The sequence below is a fragment of the Nycticebus coucang genome, chromosome 12 (genome assembly GCF_027406575.1).
Source record: "Nycticebus coucang isolate mNycCou1 chromosome 12, mNycCou1.pri, whole genome shotgun sequence".
Classification (NCBI taxonomy): domain Eukaryota; kingdom Metazoa; phylum Chordata; class Mammalia; order Primates; family Lorisidae; genus Nycticebus; species Nycticebus coucang.
The window spans coordinates 100546871-100564667 of record NC_069791.1 but is presented as its reverse complement, the minus strand read 5'-3'; the positions used below and the strand labels follow the sequence as shown (position 1 = coordinate 100564667).

The following is a 17797-nucleotide window of genomic DNA, read 5'->3' as shown; positions in this document are numbered from 1 at the left end:
GTTTGTTTTTGAGACAGTCTTACTTTGTCGCCCTTGGTAGAATGCCATGGTGTCACAGCTCACAGCATCCCAAACCCATGGGCTTAAGCAATTCTCTTGCCTCAGCCTCCCAAGTAGCTGGGACTACAGGCGCCCGCCACAATGCCCAGCTGTTTTTTTTTTGTTGTTGCAGTTGTCATCGTTGTTTAGCAGGCCCAGGCCAGGTTCGAACCTGCAGCCTCGGTGTATGTGGCCGGCACCCTACCCTCTGGGACTACAGGCGCCCGCCACAATGCCCAGCTGTTTTTTTTGTTGTTGCAGTTGTCATCGTTGTTTAGCAGGCCCAGGCCAGGTTCGAACCTGCAGCCTCGGTGTATGTGGCCAGCACCCTACCCTCTGAGCTGTGGGCACTGCCACAATTTTTTTTTTTTTTTTTTTTTTTTTTTGTGGTTTTCGGCCAGGGCTGGGCTTGAACCCGCAACCTCTGGCATATGGGACTGGCGCCCTACCCCTTTGAGCCACAGGCGCCACCCAACACAATTTTTGTTTTGAAGTGTATTTTTCTGATGTTAATATGGCCACTCAGTCACTTTAAACTTACTATTTGCGTGGGATCTCTTTTTTCATCCATTTGCTTCCAGGATGTCTGTGTCTTTATACTTGATGTGTCTTGTAGACAACGTGCAATTAGGTCTTATGTTACCGATTCCGACAATCTCTGCCTTATAAGTGGAATGTTTAGTCCATTAACATAAGATGCAAATATTGATGTAGCTGTATTTATCATTACCATTTTACCATTTGTCTTTTATGTGTCCTTTCTGATTTTTTCCCCCTCTATTTTTCCTTCTTTTGGATCAAGTAAACATATTTTAGCTTTCCATTTTCTTTTTAGTTTATCTTGTGTTTTGTTTTCTATTTTTTTTTTTTTTGCATCATTATTTTAGTGGTTACTCTGGGGTTACAGTATATATCTTTAACTTTGCATAATCTATTTAGAATGAGTATAGTGATACTTCATATAAAATGCAAAACCCTTGTGACTATATAGGTGCTTTTCCCTTCTCTCACCCCATCCTTTCTGTTACAGTGGTCATGTACATCAAATGCACATATGTGAGAAACAGCACAAGATAAAGTTTTAATCTTTGCTTTAAACTGCCATATATATTTTTTAAAGAAATGAGAAAAATGCTTTTTTATTTCCCTAAGTTACCATTTCTGGTACTCTATTCCTTCCTGAAGATTCATGTTTCTATCTGATAGCATTTCCATTCAGCCTGAAGAATTGCACCTTTTTTTTTTTAAAGGCAGGTCTGCTGCTTAAGACTTTAAAGATCTTATGCCACTGTCTTTGGGCCTCCATTATTTCTGATGAAAACTAGCTATCATTCAGATTATTCTTCTCCCATGTAGTATGATGTTTTTGGTTGGTGCCACAATTTCTCTTTTGGTTTTTACCAGTTTACCTCTGATATACCTACATGTTTTTCTTTGAAATGAATGCCCTAGTGGTTCGTTGAGCTCTTTAAATCTGTAAATTTATGTTCTCAAGCAACATTGGAGTGAATTTTTAGTCATTATTTCTTCAAATATTTTTTCTGGAATTTGGAATTATGTTGCCTCTCCTTCCTGGAATTTATTTCTATTCTACATATCTTGAGCGCTGTTCATTTGTTTTTCATCTTTCTTTTCCTCTGTTTTACATGAAATTATTTCTGTTGCACTGTTTTCAAGTTCACAGGCTTCTCTAATATCTCCATTCTGTTAAGCCCTTATTATTTATAAGAAAAAATTCAGATACCATTTTTCTTTCTTTTTTTTTTTTTTTTTTTGTAGAGACAGAGTCTCACTATACCGCCCTCGGGTAGAGTGCCGTGGCGTCACACGGCTCACAGCAACCTCTTAACTCTTGGGCTTACGCGATTCTTTTGCCTCAGCCTCCGAGCAGCTGGGACTACAGGCGCGCGCCACAACGCCCGGCTATCTTTTGGTTGCAGTTTGGCCGGGCTGGGTTTGAACCTGCCACCCTCGGCATATGGGGCCGGTGCCCTACTCACTGAGCCACAGGTGCCACCCTCAGATACCATTTTTCTAATATCTAGAACAGAGGTTTTTCTTTACTGCCTCACATTAGAAGAATAAGAGTTATCTTCGGGCACACAGTAAATACACAAAGACTAACAAAAGCTGATTAGCAGAAAAAGATCTGTGCATACTTTTGTGACATCTGACAAGGATAGATAAGTAAAAAATGTCCTCACAAAATCAGCATGTGGCCCATGGTCCTTAGATTGGACACCCCTGATAATAGAATGTCCATTGAATTTTCTTATTTTTTTTTTGGTAGAGACAGAGTTTCACTTTATTGCCCTCGGTAGAGTGCCGTGGCGTCACAGCTCACAGCAACCTCCAACTCCTGGGCTTAGGCGATTCTCCTGCCTCAGCCTCCCGAGTAGCTGGGACTACAGGTGCCCACCACAACTCCCAGCTATTTTTTTTTTTTAATTAATTTTTTTTATTAAATCATAGCTATGTGCAATCAAGGGGTACAATGTGCTGGTTTCATATACAATCTGAAATATTTTCATCAAACTGTTTAATATAGCCTCTGTGGCATTTTCTTAGTTATTGTATGAAGACATTTGTATTCTGCCTTTAGTAAGTTTCACCTGTACCCATTCTAAGATGCACCGTAGGTGTGGCCCCACCAGTTGCCCTACCTCCACCCCACCCTCCCCCCTCCCCTCCCGTCCCTTGGCCCTTTCCCCATATTCTTGTGCTATAGTTGGGTTATAGCCTTCATATGAAAGCTATAAGTTAGCTTCATAGTAGGGCTGAGTACATTGGATACTTTTTCTTCCATTCTTGAGATAGTTTGCTAAGAAGAATACGTTCCAGCTCCATCCATGTAAACATGAAAGAGGTAAAGTCTCCATCTTTCTTTAAGGCTGCATAATATTCCATGGTATATATGTTCCACAATTTATTAATCCATTCGTGCGTCAGTGGGCACTTGGGCTTCTTCCATGACTTAGCAATTATGAATTGGGCTGCAATAAACATTCTGGTACACATGTCTTTGTTATATTGTGATTTTTGGTCTTCTGGGTATAAACCTAGTAAAGGAATTATAGGATCGAATGGCAGGTCGATTTTTAGGTCTCTAAGTATTCTCCAAACATCCTTCCAGAAGGAACGTATTAGTGGGCATTCCCACCAGTAGTGTAGAAGTGTGCCCTTTTCTCCACATCCACGCCAACATCTCTGGTTTTGGGATTTTGTTATGTGCACTAATTTTAACTCCCAGCTATTTTTTTGTTGCAGTTTCGCTGGGGCTGGGTTTGAACCCGCCACCCTTGGTATATGGGGCTGGCGCCCTGCTCACTGAGCCACAGGCGCCGCCCCATTGAATTTTCTATAATGGTTATGTCTTTGAAATTTCCCATCTTCTTTCATTTTGAGCATTTTTTTTTTTTTTTTTTTTTTGTAGAGACAGAGTCTTACTGTACCGCCCTCGGGTAGAGTGCCGTGGTGTCACACGGCTCACAGCAACCTCTAACTCTTGGGCTTACACGATTCTCTTGCCTCAGCCTCCCGAGCAGCTGGGACTACAGGTGCGCGCCACAACGCCTGACTATTTTTCTGTTGCAGTTTGGCCAGGGCTGGGTCCGAACCCGCCACCCTCGGCATATGGGGCCGGCACCCCACTCACTGAGCCACAGGCGCCGCCCCATTTTGAGCATTTTTTAGCTGGAACTATAGGAGTCCATCACCCGGCCCAGCCAAATTCTTTGTCTTTTTGATTCCAGTATCTGGATCTTCTTGGGATTGGTCTTCATCAGTTGACTCTTCTCTTGAGCAGGAGTCACATTTTTCCTTTCTATGTCAAAATTAATTTTTTATTGTATCCTGGGCATTGTGGATGCTGTCATGTGGAGCCTCTGGACTCTTATAGTCCTCTGAAAAGTTGTTTTTCTAAAGTGGGGTATTAACTTGGTTGGACTCAAACTGCAACTGATTTCTATTAGGCAACAGCTTAAATTTTTTTTTTTCTTTTTATTTCAGGGGTGGGGGAAGACAGAGTCTCACTACGTTGCCTGTCCTCAGTAGAGTGCCATGGTGTCATAGCTTACAGCAACCTCAAATTCCTGGGCTCAAGTGATTCTCTGGCCTCATCTGGGACTACAGGTGCCCACTACACGCCCGGCTATTTTTAGAGATGGGGTCTCACTCTTGCTCAGGCTGGTCTTGAACTCCTGAGCTCAAGCAATCTGCCCATCTCAGCCTCCCAGAGTGCTAGCATTACAGGCATGAGCCACCATGCCTGGCCTAATAGCTTTTTTTTTTTTTTTTTTTTTTTTTTTTTTGAGGTAATCTCACTATGTCGCCCTTGGTAGAGTGCTGTGGTATCCCAGCTCACAGCAACCTCAAACTCTTTTTTTTTTTGTAGAGACAGAGTCTTACTTTATTGCCCTTGGCAGAGTGCCGTGGCATCACATCTCACAGCAACCTCCAACCTCTGGGCTTAGGCGATTCTCTTGCCTCAGTCTCCCGAGTAACTGGGATTACAGGTGCCCTCCACAATGCCCGGCTGTCAAACTCTTGGTCTTAAGTGATTCTCTTGCCTCAGCCTCCCAAGTAGCTGGGACCACAGGTGCCTGCCACAAAAGACCTGAGAAAATTTATTTGCAGGATTTGGGGCTCCCTTTCTCTGACTTTCCCTTCAGGGATTCCCCCCTCACATACTTTTTCTAGCTTCTAATTCCTCTGGTTCTTTGGCCTAGAGAAAGTATACCTGGTGTACATTTCCTCTTATTTAACCACTCTTTGTTGAGATGATGACAGCTGGCCCTCATTTCATGCTGTGCCCTCCTTCCACGTGTCAATTCTCTTCTAGAATCTGCCTGTACTCATTGATTCTCCAGAGCCTCCATGTTCTCTTACTTTGTTAATGTTCCTGTGTTTGTGGTTGTTACCTATAAGAGGTTAGATGTGATGGGATACAACCCAGCCATGCAGGAAATGGCACTCTGTGGGATAGAGTCAAATCTGAATTTGAAATAGATCTCCATACCACACAGCATGAAATTGGAGATTGTCTGATTAGATCATGTAATTCCAGAAAAGTAATCAATATATTTCTCACAGCTAGAAATACTAAATGTGTCTGTAAATAAAGCACGTATTTTAAGATGCCTTTATGAAGCAAAACCATAGTTGTAAGAACTGTCATTAATTTATAGGAAAGATGGGTGATTTTTAAAAAGCACAAGTATACACTCAGGTTTTACTCCTTTGGTTTACGTGGATGACCCCTTAGACAGTTGCTTTTTTAATTCCTGAGAAATAGTTTAAAATGACCTTGCAGGACCATTAATGCCTGTTGGCTGTCTGAAAGTGCTTCTGCTTGAGTGTAGTGATGTTTATGTTTAAACATGTTTTATATTTGTAAAACAAGCTGCTTTGGCTTACCAAGAAATGAGGATGTTCTTGCCTTTAAAGAGTTTGATACTTGTCTGGGCTCAATGGCTCTTGCTTGTCATCCTAGCATTCTGGGAGGCTGAGACAAATGGATTGCTTGGGCTCAGGAGTTTGAGACTAGTCTGAGCAAGAGCAAGATCCTGTCTCTAGGCTCGGCGCCCATAGCACAGTGGTTACAGCGCTGACCACATACACTGAGGCTGGCGGGTTCGAACCCGGCCTGGGCCAGCTAAAAAACAAGGACAACTGCAACCAAAAAATAACTGGGCATTGTGGCGGGCACCTGTAGTCCCAGCTACTTAGGAGGCTGAGGCAAGAGAATCTCTTAAGCCCAAGAGTTTGAGGTTACTGTGAGCTATGATATGACAGCACTCTACCAAGGGCAACGTAGACTCTGTCTCAAAAAAAAAAAAAAAATCCTATCTCTACTAAAAATGGAAAAACTAGCTGGGCATAGTGGCCCAAATCTATAGTCCTAGTTACTTGGGAAACTGAGGCAAGAGGATTGCGCTCAAGCCCAAGAGTTCAAGGTTGCTGTGAGCTGTGATGACACCATGGCATTCTACTCAGGGTGACAGAGTGAGACTCTGTCTAAACAAAACCAAATAGTTTAATACTAGGAAATAGAAGCTTGTCTTTGCCCTCTTTGGGTGAGATAAATTTGAATTAATCAAAAAATTAATGGCCAGGCACAGTGGCTCATTCCTGTGATCCTAGCACTTGGGGGTGCTGAGACAGGTAGATTGTTTGAGCTAAGGAGTTCAAGACGAGCCTGAGCAACAGCAAGACCCCGTCTCTAAAACTAGCCAGGTGTTCTGGCGGGCACCTATAGTTCAAACTACCTGGGAGGCTGAGGCAAGAGAAAGAGCTCTTGATTGAGCTCAAGAGTTTGAGGGTGCTATGAGCTGATGCCACGGTACTCTTATCTAGGGCAACAAAATGAGACTCTGTCTCAAAAAAAAAAATTAATAGTAGTACAAAAGATACCGTAAGCTGGTATGTAAAAGCACTTTTATTTATTTTTGAGACAGAGTCTTGTTCTGTCACCCTGGGACACTTGTAATCTCAAACTTTTTGGGCTCAACTGATTTACTGACCCTCTTTGGCCTCCCAGAGTGCTAGGATTATAGGCGTGTGTCACTGTGCCCTGGGCCTATAACAGCAATTTTAAATGAGCAGCATAGAAATAAGTGCTATGAATTCATAGTAGGGTGAGATTATTGTGAACCACAGGGGACAAGCAGGCCTTAAAAAGAGAGGGCTTCAAGCTGGGTGCAGGAGCAATTCAAATGGAAAGAAGGGGTGTGTTTGCAGGCTTGAGAAGCAGCTGGGAGCTAGAGTGTGTTTGTGGGGTTGGCGGGGTGGGGCAGGTATCACATACCGACTATCAGAGCTTCCCATTTTGTATGACCCCAAACCACCAAGTAGTTTAACATTAAGATCTTGTAGCTTGACATTGAGGTTTGTGGTTTATCCTTTAGTATGTAGGGGAAACATGAAGAGAGATACTATACAGATAATGTATTTGGTATCTGGCTTAGGCAGATTTATTTCACTATTGGTTGATTCTTAAAGTCATTGAAGAAAGTTCAGTGAAATTAAATCTACTTTTAATAGTGCTGTCAATTGGGTGGCGCCTGTGGCTCAGTGAGTAGGGCACCGGCCCCATATACCGAGGGTGGCGGGTTCAAACCCAGCCCCGGCTGAACTGCAACCAAAAAATAGCCGGGCATTGTGGCGGGCGCCTGTAGTCCCAGCTGCTTGGGAGGCTGAGGCAGGAGAATCGCTGAAGCCCAGGAGCTAGAGGTTGCTGTGAATCCTGTGACATCATGGCACTCTACTGAAGGCGGTAAAGTGAGACTCTGTGTGTACAAAAAAAAAAAAAAAAGTGCTGTCAATTAATGTAATCTTGGAATTACAGTGTAAAAGTCTTGGGGAGAATGTGAGTCAACACAGTCTCTGTGGAGGGTAATTTACCATCTACCATCTAACACTTTAAAATATGTTATCCTGGTGGTGCCTGTAGCTCAGTGGGTAGGGCGCTGGCCAGTTCAAACTGTGCCCGGGCCAACTAAAATAACTATGACAACAGCAACAGCAAAAAAATAAAATAGCCAGGCGTTGTGGTGGACACCTGTAGTCCCAGCTACTTGGAAGACTGAAGCAGGAGAATCGCTTAAGCCCAAGAGTTTGAGGTTGCTGTGAGCTGTGATGCTACAGCACTCTACTGAGGGTGACATAGTGAGACTCTGTCTCAAAATAAATAGATAAAATACGTACTCTTTTTTTTTAATTGTTTTTTATTAAGTCATAACTTTGTACATTGATGCAATTAGGGGTTCAGGGTACTGTTTCGATATACAATGTGAAATGCTTACATTGAACTAAGTAACACATCCATCACAATTATACTCATTTCTTAATAGTTTTGAAATGTACCATTGCATCATGCACATTAGGTGAGGTCCCCCCAAATACCCGCTCTCCTCCTATATCCCCCTGCCCTCCCCTCCCCTCTCTTTCCTCTTCCCATCTACTTTCTGGACTATAGAAAATACGTAATCTTAAACTTGACAGTTCCGAGTTCTTTTTTTCTTTTTTTTTTTTTTTGTAGAGACAGAATCTCACTTTATGGCCCTCGGTAGAGTGCCATGGCATCACACAGCTCACAGCAACCTCCAACTCCTGGGCTTAAGCGATTCTCTTGCCTCAGCCTCCCAAGTAGCTGGGACTACAGGCGCCCGCCACAACGCCCAGCTATTTTTTGGTTGCAGTTCAGCCGGGGCCGGGTTTGAACCTGCCACCCTCGGTATATGGGGCCGGCGCCTTACCAACTGAGCCATAGGCGCCGCCCCTCTTTTTTTTTTGAGAGTGAGTCTTACTTTTTCCTCCAGGGTGGAGTGCTGTGATATCATAGCTCACAGCAACCTCAAACTTGTGGGCTCAAGAGATCTCTTGCCTCAGCCTCCCAAGTAGCTGGGACTACAGGTGCCCGCCACAACGCCCGGCTATTCTTTGATTGTAGTTGTCATTGTTGTTTGGCAGGCCTGGGCTGGATTCGAACCCGCCAGCTCTGGTGTATGTGGCTGGCGCCTTAGCTGCTTGAGCTACAGGCGCCGAGCCTGATAGTGACTTTTCTATTTTCCATCATTCCTTATACTCTTTCATTATAATTCTGCTGTAAGGTAAAGCTGCTGCTTCTCCCTTGTTTAAGTATGGGCTAATAATTATCTGCTGGGTTACAATTTAACAATCTGTTACTACTAGGCTGGTACCATCTCTCACACCTCTAATCCTTGCACTCTGGGAGGCTGATGTGGTAGGATTGCCTGAGCTTAGGAGTTTGAGATCAACCTGAACAAGAACAAGACCTTGTCTCTACTAAAAATAGAAAAATTAGCATGGCATTGTGGCAGGCACCTGCAGTCCCAGCTACTGAGGAGACAGGCAGGAGGATTGCTTGAGACTGGGAGTTTGAGGCTGCAGTAAGTTATGGTTGTACCACTTTACTCCAGTTTGGTTGACAGAGCAAGACCCTGACTCTAAAAAAATTTTTTTCAAACTGTTTTCTGGAGTCACTTAGGTTAGTTCTTATCTTCTTTCAAGAGGTGGTTATGTTACTCATAATAGTTAATGCACACTTGCTACTGTTTGCATTTTTCTTTTGTGTTCCTGTATGGTTTTTGTTTTTTTTTGTAGTTTTTTTTTTTGGCCAGGGCTGGGCTTGAACCCGCCACCTCTGGCACATGGGCTGGGCGCCCTACCCCTTTGAGCCACAGGCGCCGCCATCCTGTATGGTTTTAATGGTTTATTTTGTGTGTATGAGAAACATTAGCATGGTTCTGGGTGTCAGAGATACACAAGAAGATATACTCAGAAATGTGTTCTGCTCAGCTCTGCTGCCCTGTCCTATTTCCCTGTAATTTTCAGTCTGTTCACACACACCTGTGAGGGGTTGAAATTTGTCCCCTCAAATGGTCCCAACTCCAGTGACCTTATTTGGAAATGAGGTCTTTGCAGATGATCAAGATAAGATGAGGTCATGCTGACCCTAGTTCTGCATGACTGTGTCCTTATAAATGGGGAAATTTGAATAGACTCATATAGAGGGAAGATGTCATGTTGTGAAGATACACAAACCAAGCAACACTCAAGACCACAGAAGCTGGAGAAGGGCTGGAACAGACCTTCCCTCACAACCTCAGGAGGAACCATCCCCCCAACACCTGGATTTTGGATTTCTGCTCTCCAGAATTGTGAGATAATAAATTTCTGTTTAAGCCACCCAGTCTGTGATACTTTTTTGTGGCAGCTACAGGAAACTTAATACACACCTGTAGGCAACATCTGTTGTGATTTGAATTGTGTGCCCTAAAAAGTCTTAACTCCTGGTACATACGACTGTGATGATACTTGGGTCACTGCAGATGTAATAAGGTTAAGATGAGGTCATGCTAGAGTACGGTGGGGGGTGGTGCCTGTGGCTCAAGGAGTAGGACGCCAGTCCCATATGCCAGAGGTGGCAGGTTCAAACCCAGCCCCGGCCAAAAAAAAAAAATAGAGTAGGGTGGGCCCTGAATCCAGTATATCTGGTATCTGGATAACAAGAGGGAAATTTTGGTACAACCAAGACACACATGAAGGGAAAGCCATGTGATAATAGAGGTAAAGGTTGGAGTGATGCGTCTGCATGCCCAGGACCACCAAGGATTGTTGTGGAGTAGCTGAGAGAGGCAGGGGACTGTCTCCCTGAGCCTTCAGAAGGAACCAACCCTGCCCACACCTGGATTGGGAGCTCTGGCTGCCAGAGCCATGGAAGAGTAACTTGTTTGTTTTCTTTCTTTTTTTTTTTTTTTTTGAGATAGTCTTACTATGTCACCCTCAATAGAGTGCTGTAGCATCACAGCTAACAGCAACTTCAAACTCTTGGGGTTAAGTGATCCTCTTGCCTCAGCCTCCCAATTTTTTTGTTGCAGTTGTCATCGTTGTTTAGCAGGCCTGGGCTGGGTTCGAACCTGCTATCCCTGGTATATGTGGCTGGTGCCCTAGTCACTGAGCTACAGGTCCCGAGCCAACTTTCTTATTTTCTATCCCGTTTGTGGCTCTTTCTTATAAGCAGTCCTAGGGAATTAATATAGTCTTGTTAATTTGGGGGTTTTCCTTCCTATTTCTTTTGCACAAATGAATGGAAACATGCATATTTTCCCCTATGCCTTTTCCCTGAAGGATAGCATATAATAGATAACTCTTAAGCAATTAGGAGTGTTGTTGTTATTATTATTATTATTATTTTTTTTTTTTTTGTAGAGACAGAGTCTCACTTTATGGCCCTCGGTAGAGTGCCGTGGCCTCACACAGCTCACAGCAACCTCCAACTCCTGGGCTTAAGCAATTCTCTTGCCTCAGCCTCCCGAGTAGCTGGGACTACAGGCGCCCGCCACAACGCCCGGCTAGAAACGCCCTAGCTTTTAAAAAAAACTGTATGGAGGGCGGCGCCTGTGGCTCAGTCCGTAAGGCGCCAGCCCCATATACCGAGGGTGGCGGGTTCAAACCTGCCCCTGCTGAACTGCAACCAAAAAATAGCCGGGCGTTGTGCAGGCGCCTGTAGTCCCAGCTACTCAGGAGGCTGAGGCAAGAGAATCGCTGAAGCCCAGGAGTTGGAGGTTGCTGTGAGCTGTGTGAGGCCATGGCACTCTACCGAGGGCCATAAAGTGAGACTGTCTCTACAAGAAAAAAAAAAAAAAAACTGTATGGATAAAGTGAACAGCGTAGTTAGGCCTAGAGGATTAAATATCCATACTGTTGGGAAACTGTTTTCTGAATTGGGGCAGATGTTTTTAAGGTATTCTGCATCAGGGTAAAGGCTAGGGTCATATTGTTTTTTTTTTTTTTTAAAAAGTCTCACTATGTCGCCCTTGGTAGAGTGCTGTGGTGTTACAGTCAACAGCAACCTCCTGGGCTTAAAAGCAGGAATGCCCCAGCCTTCCAGTAGCTGGGACTATAGGCACCTGCCACAACGCCCAGCTAGTTATTGGTTGCAGTTACCGTTGTTTAGCAGGCCCAGGTTGGGTTTGAACTCGCCAGCCTTGATGTATGTGGGTGGCGCCCTACCCACTGAGCTATGGGCGCTGAGCCACGCCTGCCTATTTTTTTTTTTTGCTGTTGTAGTTGTCATTGTTATTTAGGGAGGCCCTGGCCAGGTTCGAACCCGCTAGCCCCAGTGTATGTGGCTGGCGCCCTAACCACTGAGCTATGGGTGCTGAGTCATGGGGTTGTATTGTTTATAAATCCAGGAGTAAGCCTTAAGAATAGGCAAATTTTTATACCTTGTAGGAATGTGGAAATTGAAGTTAATTTTTAAACCCTTATCTTACTCTGTTCGTTCTACATCACTCCTTTCTAAGCGTTACAAAATTACATGGAAGAATAGCACCCAGCTGGCAGGCGGCGTATTTGAGTTTAGACATCTATGGGCTCGCTGCTGACCCTGTGTCCTTGAAACTGTTATGTAATGAATATTTGCTAACCAGTGCTGGTGCCCTGGCCTGGTGCTCCCTGGGTTTGGGGAGTGACACCATCAGGATTGTTCTGTCTTGCTGTTTGGAGAGCAGGTGTCTGCGTAGTTTCTGCAGCATGGAAGGCTGAGGATGAGTGCATGCACAGCCGTTCTTCCCTGGCTCAGCTTCTTGGGGTTTCCTAGGTCCCCAGGGCTAAGCTGGAAGTTATAGAAGACAAGTGTGAGCCCTGGCTATAAGGTAGAACATATCATTAGCCTGTTTTTCACTTTTTTCAGCTCAGCGCTTGTAGCACAGTGTAACGTTACAGCGTGGGCCACATGCACCGAGGGCGGCAGGTTCAAACCTGGCTTGGGCCAGCTAAACAATGACAACTGCAACAACAACAACAACAACAAAAATAGCCGGGCATTGTTGTGGGCACCTGTAGTCCCAGCTACTTGGGAGGCTGAGGCAAGAAAATAACTTAAGCCCAAGAGTTTGAGGTTGCTGTGAGCTGTGACACCACAGCATTTTACCAAGGGTGACATAATGAGACTCTGTCTCTTTAAAAAAAAAAAAAAAGAAAGAAACAAAACTCCTGATTTTTAAAAACCTGTAGTAATTTAGGATAAAGAAGCCAAGAAAAGAAATCAACTTTTAGAAGAGACTTTCAGAATACTGGCATTGAAGAGTTTGGGATATTTGTCTCATGTTTTCCCTTGACAATGACGCAGTCAGGAAGGCTGGCCCATTACTTTGTTTTGGACTTCTGGAGGGACTGTGAGGATCACAGGCATGTTTGAGTTTGGTGGGTAGATAATGCGATCTCACCTGGGGGCAGACGTAGGGCAGTATCCGAAGGCACCTGCCTGCCTCTGAGGTTCCAGTAAGCCCTAGTGTCTTTTCCCTCTTTGACACATGTGACGGCAGGTTGCCAAAACCACACCCTGATGCAGCAGTAGCTGTATGATGTTCAGTCATGTGTCATTTCTTTTTTGATCAACAGCTTTACATAGAAGAACTCATATAGCTGCTGCTGGACAGGCTTGTGCAGGACAGGCTAGTTGTGAACTGATGGCGATATTCTTACGTCTGATGTCTTATTAATGCTCTTCTTTCTGCATGTTTGTTTTTTTCAGGAAAACCAGTTCTGTGTCCTCGGAAGATCACAGTCCAGTTTGGCAGCCCCAGGCGAAACCTAGCTCTGAGCTACGGCACCCGGCTATGCAGCACTCAGGCTGCTGCGGACAGGGAGGAGCCCGTGCACTCGATCATAAGCAGCACTGAGGCCGTGCAGGGTAATGTTCAGCCAGGTTTTGGTCTGGGACGTCTTTCTGGGTTTATTGCTGGCTTGTAAGTTTTTTTGAGGTGGAGGTGATGATTGATAGACCCGCCTGCTCGCTTCAGAAGGTCTGGTGGCAGGGAGCAGTGTCCTATATCACGTATCCTCTGTTCTGCCCCGGCAGGAACCTCCTGCTCTATCCTGGGGCCTGTTGCCCCCTCTGGTGGTCATATGTGAATTTGCCATGTGGCACCTTCTATGGTGATTGATGCCTGGCACATCTGTTAACAATCAGGGAAGCTGGACACAAACTCAGTATTGGCCCAGCTTGTGCAGGACTGAATCCTAAAGTTGTCTTTTTGGTTCCCCCAGAAGCATAGAAAAGCAGCCTTCAGAACCAGTCCTGCAGGGGTTCCATTTCTGGCTTTTTAGTCAGACGACAAGAACAGAGTCTTTAAAGTTGAATTAAGAGAAGAAGTGAATGGTGGTGCCTGTGGCTCAGTGGGTAGGGCGCCAGCCCCATACACTGAGGGTGGCGGGTTCGAACCTAGCCCTAGCCAAACTACAACAATAACAACAAAAAATAGCCGGTGTTGTGGTGGGCGCCTGTAGTCCCAGCTCCTTAGGAGGTTGAGGCAAGGCAAAAGAATCACCTAAGTGCAGAGTTAGAGCTTGCTGTCAGCATATTATGCGATGGCACTCTACTGAGGGCGATAAAGTGACACTCTGTCTCTTAAAAGAAAAAAAGAAAGAGAAGTGAAGTGGGCAGCACCTATGGCTCAAGGAGTAGGGTGCCGGCCCCGTATATCAGAGGTGGCAGGTTCAAACCCGGCCCCGGCTAAAAACTGCAGCAACAACAAACAAACAAAAAAAAGAAGAAATGAAGTTTTCTTGTCATTTTACTTTTTGAATAATTAATTTCAAAACGGGTTTATGAAGAATGTAATCCAGGGTCTAGTTTTTAGAGCCAGCTCAATTCTCACAATCAAGTACTTAGGGAAATCCACCCTCACAGTCCACTAAAGGTAACCCAGGGTGTGTTTGGCCTTAGCAGTGTGAGGATTTGTTCACATACACCTCTTTGTGCAGAGACAGGAGCCATCTGAATTTTTCTACCCTAAAGACATCTTTACCCAAGATATTTTCTTTCTGTCCCCTTTTCTTTTTGTTCATTCTTATAAAAAATGCTTAAAGCACATAATCTTAAACATTCTTTTGAATGTTACGTAGCATATTCTTCCACAGAAATAAAATTAAATTTTATTGGTTGCGTCTGTGATTCATTACTAGGTTCTATTTCTAAACATGAATTCCAGGCTGAGACAAAGAAGCTTTTGGACATCGTCACCCGTTCCTTATACTCAGAAAAAGAGGTACACTATTTGTTAATTGCTTCTGGTGCTGGCAAGGTTTCTTTAAGCAAAACTAATTTTATACCATTCTGGAGAAATGCCAGACAATATATTAGCTGTGAGAATGCATTCAACTTGGGACAGGTTGTCATCTTAAGCTACCAGTAAGAGTATTTTTTACCAAAATCTGTTTTGGGTTTTGTGGGTAAGTGTATCCAGATGATTCTTTGGGCCAAATGGATATAGGAATTAATTGAATTTTGCCAATAATTGTAGAAGTCCCCAAATACTGGCCTGGGGGCTCCACTGATACCGATTTCTGCAGAGCTGTCAGAGTACTCTGGGCCCCTGTGCTATTGTGCCCTTTACCTGGTGTGACCACTTGCAGGTCTAGTTGGGGGCATTGGTGGCTGGAAGAAGAAGGTTCCTGGATCCTGTATGAGTAGGGAGGAGTTGGACGGAGCTTTTTGAGGCAAAACTCAGAGGTGGTAGGACATGGAAAAACTGGAGACCATCATTGTTTACTTGCTAATTATTGCTAGGATGCAAAGAATTTGGAAGAAGGGTAAAGCACAATACCAGGAAGTTCAAAGGAACTTTTCAGAAAATATAGTAGAACTTCTGTATGTTGACCACCCAGAGGACTGTAAAAAATTGATCAACATGGGTAGTGCCTGTGGCTCAAAGGAGTAGGGTGCCAGCCCCATATACCAGAGGTGGCGGGTTCAAACCCAGCCGCAGCCAAAAAAAAAACTGCAAAAAAAAAAAAAAATTGATCAACATATGGAGGATGTCACATAAGAAACTAGGTCTATTGTACTGATACATACATGTGGTACATGTCTGGTTTAAGAAAATGAGATCATCTTAAGGAGATGGTCATTGTGGGGCGGTGGTCAGCTATGGAGGGTTTGCTGTATTTCCAGGTCTTGTAATGTTAAGTGTTATATTCCTGGATCCTAATGACTTCCAGCTTCTGTTCAGGTCACCCTTACTCTCACCTTGGTGCAGTCACTTTAACTAGAAGCTCTGTTTGAAGTCAGGGTGCTTTTCAGATCCTGAGAGGACTGTTGGGGTTGAGTCCTGTGGCCTTTTTTCCTCCATGATATGGTAGGTCTGGTGTTTGCTGGTCCCTGCCAGGTGAAATGAAGCCAGTGAATCTGTTCTCATGGAGTGGGAGAAACAGATGTCTGGTGTGTGATGTTATCCTTGTGCAGGAGTTGAGAAAGGCATGCTAAAGTTTGACTTAACTTGAGGTTTGACTAAACAGCCTGGAGGGAAAGATTAGCAGGTGTCAGTTTACTAGGCAAAGCTGTGTCAGGAAAAGCCATCTGTCTTTAGTGACTTTGTGACCTACCCAGAGAAATGGCCTTTGACTAAAGTAGAAGACCTATATTTTTAAAGAACTGAATCTTCTAGGGCAATTCTTGGACTTTTAACAGTTGTTGAAAATGCAGAGTTAGGATCCTTTGTCCTCCATCCCTCTCATTTCTATTCCTGTAGGTGTTTATACGGGAGCTGATCTCCAATGCTAGCGATGCTTTGGAAAAACTGCGTCATAAGCTGGTGTCTGATGGCCAAACACTGCCAGAAATGGAGATTCACTTGCAGACCGACTCCGAGAAAGGCACCATTGTGATCCAGGTACCGCCCTTTAGTGTTCAGATGTGTTGCACACCAGGCCATGAAGAGGAGGCGACACCTGCCTTCTGGTTATGTCTCTAGGCTCACACTGACATGCTGTCTTTACTGTTAGGATGACTCTCATTTTAATTTACTATTAAAATAGCACTCATTCATTATAGAAAATTTGGAAAACATAGGTAAAAAGAAAAGTAGAAAATTAAAATCACCCCATTTTTCAAAGATAACTGCTAGTAACATTTTAGCACATGTCCCTGTAAGCTTTGATGTGTGCATTTATTAACATAGCTAAACATATTTTTAATGTACTCGTTTTGTATTTTTAAACTGTGCTTCCCCCTCAGTAATGCAGATGAGGCAGCATTTGTGGTTACTGTTCTATCCTTATGAGAATTTTAAGGTTAAAGAGTTTAGAAAGGCAAAAGGGGTTCATGAGGCAGTGACCCTGAGGGACTTTGTTCCTGAGATAGCTGCCTAAGGACCTGCTGTCCCAGGGTCTCAGGAGTAATTGCAGGGCCAGCATCTCTGCAGAGAGGTGGGACAGGCTTGGGTGGGGTCTGAACCTCCTTTTTTGGAATGCTGGCTTGTTGCTAAGGCCATGCCAGATGAATGAGCGCATGCATGAGTGACTGAACCAACACCTTTAAAGTTAAAGGGAGGCTCTTGTGGGATCTCAGCTTTATGTATTCCCTCTTGGGGTAGAATTGGAATCCAGGCTGAGATACCTTGGTGTATGAAAGGTGTTCATCACCAGGATTGGATGGGATGTGTGTTTTTCTCCTCCTCTGCTTCAGCTGGCCTATGCCAGGGAGGGGGACACAGGAATGTGTGAAGGGTCCTCCTGTACTTCCTTGACATTTACAGCCCTGGAGCACTTGAAGTGGATGACAGATGAATGTGTTGAGGGGTAGGAGCAGTGGGGACATGACTTGTGGTCCCTGAGCAGAGAGGCTTGTCTTCATGTGCAAGTACTTCCTGGAATTATGTTATGAGAAGGATTTTTGTTTGTTGTTGTCTTCTTTAAAAAAATAAAAAAAGGCTCAGCGCCCATAGCGCAGTGGTTATAGCACCAGCCACATACACCAAGGGTGGTGGGTTTGAACCCAGCCCGGGCCAGCTAAATAACAATGACAACTCCAACCAAAAATAGCTGTGTTGTGGCAGGTGCCTGTGTTCCAAGCTACTTGGGAGGCTGAGGCAAGAGATTCACTTAAGCCCAAGAGTTTGAGGTAGCTGTGAGCTGTGACACCATGGCACTCTACTGAGGGTGACATAGTGAGACTGTTTCAAAAAAAAAAGAAGAAGAAGAACAGTTCTAGATTTCCAGAAAATTTGAGCAGATTGTACAAGGAGTTCTAATACACCATCAGCACCCAGTTTCCACTATTTCTTATACCTGACAGCAGTGCAGCCCATTTGTTACAATTAATTAACCAATATTGATATTTATTTATTTAATTTTTTTGAGACAGTCTCACTTTGTCTCCCTTGGTAGAGTGCCGGGGCATCGCAGCTCCCAGCAACCTCAAATCTTGGGTCAAGTGATTATCTTCCAGCCT

The 17797-nt window shown here is 44.2% G+C and overlaps 1 protein-coding gene across 1 annotated transcript in view; it reads left to right on the top strand.

The window, feature by feature from the left end:
* TRAP1 (TNF receptor associated protein 1) overlaps positions 1-17797 on the top strand; it is a 52723-nt gene that overhangs the window by 6236 nt on the left and 28690 nt on the right. Inside the window, exons 2-4 of the mRNA XM_053555341.1 lie at positions 13100-13258; positions 14533-14615; positions 16098-16238. Coding sequence (XP_053411316.1) covers positions 13100-13258; positions 14533-14615; positions 16098-16238 — 383 coding nt within the window. The remainder of the gene's footprint in view (positions 1-13099; positions 13259-14532; positions 14616-16097; positions 16239-17797) is intronic.